The 8531-nt window shown below is 44.5% G+C and overlaps 1 protein-coding gene across 1 annotated transcript in view; it reads left to right on the forward strand.

Moving 5' to 3' along the window:
- OSBP (oxysterol binding protein) overlaps positions 1-4579 on the forward strand; it is a 41223-nt gene extending 36644 nt beyond the window's left edge. The window contains exons 12-14 of the mRNA XM_011968403.1: positions 636-817; positions 1934-2154; positions 2240-4579. Coding sequence (XP_011823793.1) covers positions 636-817; positions 1934-2154; positions 2240-2382 — 546 coding nt within the window. The 3' untranslated portion in view covers positions 2383-4579. The remainder of the gene's footprint in view (positions 1-635; positions 818-1933; positions 2155-2239) is intronic.
- Positions 4580-8531: the final 3952 nt, after the last annotated feature.

Genomic DNA, 8531 nt, shown 5'->3' on the forward strand with positions numbered 1-8531 from the left:
CCCGCCACCTCGCCCGGCTAGTTTTTTGTGTTTTTTAGTAGAGACGGGGTTTCACTGTGTTAGCCAGGATGGTCTCGATCTCCTGACCTCGTGATCCGCCGTCTCGGCCTCCCAAAGTGCTGGGATTACAGGCTTGAGCCACCGCGCCCGGCCTGGCTCAGTTATTTCAAGTAGCAGAAAAAAAAATACAACAAAATAATTTGAGGCCAGGCATGGTGGCTCATGCCTATAATCCTAACACTTTGGGAGGCAGAAATAAGAGGATTGCTTGAGCCAAGGAGTTCAAGACCTGCCTGGGCAACATAGCAAGACCCTTTCTCTAAAAAAAAAAAAAATTAAAGAATTAGCCAGATGTGGTGGCATATGCCTGTAGTCCTAGCTACTTGAGTGGCTGAGGTGAGAGATCACTTGAGTCCTAGAGTTGGAGGCCACAGTGAGCTATGATTGCATCAGTGTACTCCAGCCTGGGCAACAGAGCAAGATCCCATATCTAATAATAAGAATAATTTGGATGACTCCCTGGTGTTTGTTGTAACAGCATCTAACCAGTATTTATCCTAGGACTTCCAGTATAGTCAGGTAAGCTAATTCACAATGAATTCTATATAGCCAAGCCCTGTTCTCCACCCTTGCAGGTGACAGGGGAAGTGACAGATCCATCAGGAAAAGTCCACTTTGCCCTTCTGGGGACATGGGATGAGAAAATGGAATGTTTCAAAGTACAGCCAGTCATTGGGGAAAATGGGGGTGATGCGCGACAGAGAGGCCATGAAGCAGAGGATAGCAGGGTCATGCTGTGGAAAAGGAATCCTTTACCGTGAGTATCAGCATGCATGCTGCTCAGATACCACTTTGACCTTGACTGTGGAGCAATATCGAAGGCATTTCTGCCTGCCCTCTCACTTAATTATGTGAGGAATTGAGCAAGGGAAATTGAGACCTTTGGAGAGACTAACAGAAGGTTGTCATTGTGTGATTTGACTTGCAGCATATGCTTATTTCAAGGAAGTTCAAACCAAACTACATCTGATAAAAAATACTTTGTGCTTTGGTCCTTTGGATTGTGATTCAGAAGGATATTTTTCTACTGTTTAGAGCAAAACTGTTCAAAAGTGGCTAGAGGAGGAAGGTGCCTAGCACCTGTTAACAATTTAGCCTAAAGGGCCATCAGCAGCCAGATGCGGTGGCTCACACCTGTAATCCCAGCACTTTGGGAGGCCAGGGCAAGTGAATCCCTTGTGATTAGGAGTTCAAGACCAGCCTGGCCAATATGGCGAAACACTGTCTCTACTAAAAATACAGAAATTAGCTACATATGATGGTGCGCACCCATAGTCCCAGCTACTTGAGAGGCTGAGGCATGAGGATGACTTGAGCCCAGAAGTTTGAGGTTGCAGTGAGCTGAGATCATGCCATGGCACTGCAGCCTAGGCGACAGAGTGAGACTGTCTAAATAAATAAATAATAAAAAGAGAAAAAAGCCTAGCAGAAAAGAACGATCCCTGAGACAATGTGCAGGACTTTGGAAACAAGATGGAGGTCACTTACTTCCTGTCATCTTCTAGTACAGTCAGTTTGTAGTGATAGCCAAGATTATCCCAGAGAGAGGTTAAAAAGAAAACTAAGGCAACAGGAGTGAGGAATTTTCATTCAGTAGAATGTTTCCTTCTTTTTATTGAATGTAGATAATTTCAGCTGGGCGCCACACAACACCAGAAGACTATGGAACTGAGTGATGCCGGGGAGGAGATGGGGAGTGATCTCTCCTTTAGTTAGGGCAACGTGACATGGTCCTAGATCCTTTTCACAGACCCTGTTTTTGTAGAACAGCCTTGGTGATGTGGCCTTGGCAGTGTACTTAAGTTGTTGTTGCTCCTTAAATAGGGTCTGGGCTCTGGGATTACCATTTCTTTTTCTTATCTTCTACTTTTAGGAAGAATGCAGAAAACATGTATTACTTCTCAGAGCTTGCTCTGACTCTCAATGCTTGGGAAAGTGGCACTGCCCCCACAGACAGCCGGTTACGACCTGACCAGAGACTGATGGAAAATGGGCGCTGGGATGAAGCAAATGCGGAGAAGCAGCGCCTGGAGGAAAAACAAAGACTTTCCAGAAAGAAGAGAGAAGCAGAAGCTATGAAAGCCACAGAGGATGGTAATGAACGTCCCTTCTACTTTTCTTTCTTAATGCATAGAGAATGCCAGCACTAATTTTTTTCTTTCCTCTCTTTTCCTTCTAGGCACACCATATGATCCCTATAAGGCACTGTGGTTTGAGCGGAAGAAGGACCCTGTTACCAAGGAGTTAACCCATATTTATAGGGGAGAATACTGGGAGTGTAAAGAAAAACAGGACTGGAGCTCTTGCCCGGACATTTTCTGAAATGGCAGTAACAAAAAAGAGGAGCATCTAATGGAGAAGAGGACAGAGGATGTGTGGGAAAGCTGGCAGTTGTGACTCTCTTGCCAAGTGCTTTCCTCAAGTTTGTCTCTCTTGACCAATCATTTTTTCCAAATCAATCACCAGAAGGAGACACCAGTGGTGGTGATTGGCTGGTTGCCTTAGCTGATTGAAACTGAAATCGACATACGAGATACTATGTCTGTAAGGGAGAGGTTTAGTGGCTGAAGGTTAGTGTATTCCACATCCACAAAGTCAAGTATTCTGGGCTCTTCTTTCTCCCTCTGCCCCCGTTTAAGATGATGTCACTTACCCTCCCCTTGTAGTATCCTGCTCAGCCAAGATCTGCGTAAGATTATGATTCAGGGGCATTTTGGTGCTGTTCAAAGCAAGAACCGAATTTAGAAGTTCCCTTAAAAAGAAACATGTAAGACTTACCAATGGAGGCATCGTGAATGGTTGCAGTGGAGCTTAGGTGTAACATCATCAAATGTGTTCACACGTGGGGTTGGTTTAATGGAGTGTCCACACGGAGATCACTGCGATATTGGAACACCTGTGAGAGAGATTGTTCTATAGGGCTGGAATATTCAGAGTTACATTCTTGGAAGTTTCTGTTTTTACTTGCATCGAACAGTCCTCTGTTGTTCTCCATCATCTTTAATAGCAACTGGAGACCACTTTGGTGGTTGGTAAGAGGGGTGCATTCTCCTCACAAAGGGGTTTTATGGACTTTCTCTGGCGGAGAGCTTCTGGAGAGCCTCTGAGAACACAGGCAGGATGGGAAAAGACTACTAGTCACTTTTGCTTTCCAAGCCCCCCTCAATGCCATCCTTCATTGTCTTTCTGGCTTCTCTTCTTTCTCCTGGCACAGTACCATTTTGGGTCTGTGCCCCAGTGTGGAGCAAAACATTGCCTGTCCCATTCTGATATACTTCAGAATTTGAGAGGAGAAGTTAATCTGAAACAAAAGTTTTCACCATCTCTCAAGCCCCAAGGACTGGAGCCACCTCTGGAATAATGTGTTAAATATCTGTATATTATATATATGTAGAGAAAAATCTAATTTTTTGGTTTGATTTTCTTCCCATTAAGAATCTTGTTTTTTGATATCCCTTGTCTCCCTGAGACTCTCTCTCGGACACGTGTTGATGTGGATGGCACTCTTCTGCTCTCCATCTTTTATGGGCAGAGAGATTCAAAACCTGAGCAGGATCATGTCTGGCAGTTACTAAACAGGGACTTTGTCCATGGTTTGTATCATGGGGTGCCTACTGCTGTCTAAACTCTGCTCTCCTAATTAGCTGACTCTTGAAAATGAAATCCTAACCTGTTTCCTGCCTCTTTTCTTTCTCTTTTTAGGAAGAGTATGGGTAGAAAGTCCGGAGGGCAACTTCCAGTTTAATTCTGCTCTGTCCGGCACATGGGCTAAACCCCAAAGGAACTTTCTTCCTAGTATGTGGGGCTTAAAGCACTGTCGTGTGGGGTGGATCAGATAATTGCTCCTGTGGGGCCCTGGCTTCCTTCTCTGTTTGTTCTGTATTTGTTTTCGTTGTCTTGTTGAGAAATACCATCCCTGTGCAACCCACCCTTGGTTGAGGATCACAAATTGAGGTGCCTTCCTTGTATGCTTTTTGTTAGTATTTTTTGTTTTGTTCCTTAACTGCTGAGCCTCAGCCAGCGTGGGTCCTAGGGGAAAATATCATTCCAAAGGAAGCCATCCCTACGGGGAAATTGGTTTTACTGGGTAAATTAGTACTTTTATTCCTTCCCCTATCCCTTCCTTCCTAGTTGTGATAAACATGGGAGAGGAGTGACTTTGACTGCTGGGGAATTTCCTCCTAAGAACCTTATTCCCAGAATAAGCCAGGGGTTATGTCAAGGCTTCTTTCAAGGAGGCTCATAAAAGCAGTGACCTCATCTGGGGCTTTGGATAGAGTGAGAATTCCCCAACTAAATTGGACTTCTCTGCTTTATCTCCTTTCCTTCCTTCACCATCTGCACTACATTTCTGGCTTATCCCCAATCAGATTCCCGCTAATGGAAGAAGTTTAGAATCTTTCAGGTGGAATAAAGTCACATGAAAACAAAACACAACTATATATATTTTCAGTTTTTTTGCCTTATTGCTTTTTTTCCAAAAAAAAAACTACTAAATTAAATAATTTTTTAAAAGTCATATTGTTGGTCTGATTCACTTCTGCTGCTAGGCAGGAAGTGGTGTTGGGGAGGGGAAGGAGAACTGGTCCAGTGGTAATTTGTTCTGCTCTGAGAGCTCAGAAGCCCTGGTCTTCATGAGAAAGAAAAGCTGTTCACCACCACTCTGGAGGGCCATGAGCAGAGGAGTAGTTTTAACAGCCCCTGCTGCTTAAACTGACAGTCAACATCCCACCTTGGTACAGGGGAATAGTTTTTAGTGTCTTTGATATTGGGCCTGCTTCACTTCAAAAAAATAAAAATTTTCCCTATAAATTGAATTTATCTTGTCCATTTAGATTCTCAGATTGTTGGCTGTTTTATGTGGGAATTCAAATTCTGTTTTTTGTTTGAGACAGGGTCTCACTCTGTCGCCCAGGTTGGAGGGCAGTGTCATGACAGCTCACTGTAACATCTGCCTCCTGTGTTCAAGTGATTCTTCCCACCTCAGCTCCCCAAGTAGCTGGGACCACAGGTGCATGCCACCAGAACCAGGTAATTTTTGAATTTTTAGTAGAGACAGGGTTTTGCCATGTTGCCCGGGCTGGTCTTGAGTTCCTGGGTTCGAACAATGCACCAGCCTCTGCCTCCCAAAGTGCTGGGATTACAGGTGTGAGCCACTGCACTTGGCCTCAAATTCTGTTTTTGAAACAAGCAGTTGAGTTTTGATTTGAAGACCTTTGAGAAAACTGATGATAGTGAACATGTTTGTACAAGTTTTCACTGGAAAGTTCAGGTTCAGGGAGCGGATAGGCAAAGTAACCTATGGTCCTGGCAGGGGCTCAGATCAGAGCAAGCGCAATTCCTGCCCGTGGGAGGGACCTCACATTTGCTGAGCATCTTCCTACATGTACAGGGTGCTGAAATAGGAACTCTGACCATTCTCTGGCTTACGCATAAATAATTTTAAGAGGAAAATGTTGCGATCATTTTGAAGATGAAGGAAACCTAATTTAAATAAATTCACTCATGGTCATGTAGCTGGTCAGTTAGTCACAGTGTTGGAATTCAAAGCTGGGTTGAGTTTGTGACCTCTACAGTCCTGTGCTCTGGAAGAAACTCTGGGTTGGAAGACAGCTGATAAGCACTTTCCTCCTAGATTGTATCACATAATGCATAAATGCACATTTCCATTTCCAGAAGCTAATTAATGTTGATAGCACCATTTCTTTTTTCCTTTTTTTTTTTTTTTTTTTTTGAGATGGAGTCTCGCACTGTCACCCAGGCTGGAGTACGGTGGCGTGATCTCAGCTCACTGCAACCTTCACCTCCTGGGTTCAAGTGATTCTTCTGCCTCAGCCTCCCAAGTAGCTGGGATCACAGGCCCCCGCCACCACACCCAGCTAATTTTTTGTATTTTTAGTAGAGATGGCATTTCACCATGTTGGCCAGGCTGGTCTCGAACTCCTGACCTTGTGATTCACCCGCCTCAGCCTCCCAAACTGCTGGGATTACAGGCGTGAGCCACCGTGCCCAGCAGCACCATTTCTTTTAAGGCTCTACGTGAAGAAAGGAGCATCCCTGAAATTCAGCCTACAGGCTCCTTGATTGATCAAGGCCCTCATGTCTACAAAGTTGGCTCTGATGTCAGAGATGATTTTCTAGCCTGGTTCTTAGGAAGGCCACCTAAGTTCAAGTCATTTGCTTGATTCCCATTGACTGAATTTGATATTAAGTTTCAGCAAAGGTTTTTTTTCTGGCAAGCTAAGGAACCACTGCAGTAGACCCCTGACATTTGTGAGAGCTGCATCCTGCAATCTTGAATACTACCATGGCATACAATGTCCTGCATTAGGGACAATCAAATGTAGCTGAAACATTTAACGATCCCTCATTGAATCCCTTATTATTTTTACTTTTTAAGATGGAGGTCTCACTATATTGTCTGGGCTGGTCTTGAACTCCTGGGCTCAAGCGATCCTCCCACCTCGGCCTCTTGAAGTGCTGGGGTTACAGGTGTGAGCCTCCGTGCCCGACCCCTCATTGAGTCCTTTAATGTGACATGATGGACTGAGATGTGGATCTTGAGGGGTGTACCATGCTCAGTCATTATTCAAAATTATGACTCAGCAAAATGATAAATTATTAAATTTGTCAGAGACCTCTGCATTTGCACAAAAATGTTAAACCTATACATTTCTTGCTCTACTTTCAGCAAGATAATTGAGAACCAACCTACAGTATTGTCCTAAAAGGAGGTATAGAAAATCTTTGCAATTCATTCACTATAGTTGTATATTTTGTGCAACTCTGAGATTGTTATCAAAATTTATAACTTGCTTCTAAAAGTTTATAAAACTTAGGGCCAGGCAGGGTGGCTCATAATCACAGCATTTTGGGAGGCCGAGGTGGGAGGATCACTTGAGATCAGGAATTCCAGACCAGCCTGGCCAACATGGTGAAACCCCATCTCTACTAAAAACACAAAAATTAGCTGGGCATGGTGGCAGGCACCTATAATCCCAGCTATTTGGGAGGCTGAGGTGGGAGAAGCACTTGAACCTGTGAGGTGGAAGTTGCAGTGAGCTGAGATCGTGCCATTGCACTCCAGCCTGGGCAACAGAGTGCAAAAAAAGAAAAAAAAAACTTTTGCCAATTTCTCTACCATACCCAGTGGGAAGCATCCCAAGTCTTCCATGGCGCTCCCTTCCAAAGCTCATAATTTGTGGTTAAACTCTTCCCATAATTTTTGGTTAAACTCTCCTGCTCACTGATCCCTCAGGGGATGGAGACAGGGTGGCCAGATGAGACTTCTTTAAAGGCAAGAAACTGAAGGTCTCGGATCTTCTACAAAGAGTATTGCAGAGGTCACATCTAAGTTTGACCAGGTGACGTTAGAGATTGCTAAAGAATGAGTTGGTCCTGAGATATGGCTAGAGATTTTTAAATTAATTAATAATTCCATGTTTACTCCAGCCTGTTATGTGACATACATTGGGGATACAAATAGCAAGAAAGAGTGTAAACAGGCAATTGCAATCCAGTTTTATAAGTGGTGTGAAAGCACTGTAGGGACAACTATTCTGTAGTGAATTAGGAGGGAGGGGAGAGAGACATGTCTGAGAAGACTTCTAGAACTAGGAGAATGTATGTGAGCTGAGAGTTGCAGGTTACATAGGGATTAGGAGAAGGGCAACGTCAAAAATGCTGCATGGAGGAAGATGAAATGCAAGACCAAAACATTCTGAGTTCAGATGACTGCATGAATAGCTTGCGTTTAGGGTCAAAGAGAGAACACTGAGATATGCTGCCGGAGAAAGGTTAGCCCCAAGTTATGGAAGGCTTTACGTACCCTATGGAGAAGCCATGTAGCTCCTGCCTGCAATTCTAACATTTTGAGAGGCCAAGGCAGGAAGATCCCTTGAGCCCAGGAACTCGAGATCAGCCTAGGTAACATGGTGAGCCCCTGGTCTCTGTTTATATTTAAAGGGGGGGAAAAAAGCCTGGGGTTTTTTTCTTTGCTTTGCTTTTTATTTTATTTGTTTGTTTGTTTGTTTGTTTATTTTGAGATGGAGTCTGGCTATGTCACTCAGGCTCCCAGGCTGGAGTGCAGTGGCGCGATCTAGGCTTGCTGCAACCTGCCCCTTCCAGGTTCAAGCAGTTCTCTTGCCTCAGCCTCCCGAGTAGCTGGGATTACAGGCATGGTAATTTTTTGTATTTTTAGCAGAAACAGGGTTTCACCATGTTAGCCAGGCTGGTCTCAAACTCCTGACCTCAGGTGATCCGCCTGCCTCGGCCTCCCAAAGTGCTGGGAATATAGGCCTGAGCCACTGCATTTGGCCCAAGAGCCTGGGTTTTTGTTTTCAACTGGAGAGCTAGTGAAACATTCTTAAGCAGGGTGGAAAATGATTGGAGAGAGGCTGGGTGTGGTGGGCTCATGCCTGTAATCCCAGCACTTCGGAAGGCTGAGGCGGGCGGATCACCTAAAGTCAGGA

This window comes from Mandrillus leucophaeus, unplaced genomic scaffold, assembly GCF_000951045.1.
Source record: "Mandrillus leucophaeus isolate KB7577 unplaced genomic scaffold, Mleu.le_1.0 Scaffold842, whole genome shotgun sequence".
NCBI lineage: Eukaryota > Metazoa > Chordata > Mammalia > Primates > Cercopithecidae > Mandrillus > Mandrillus leucophaeus.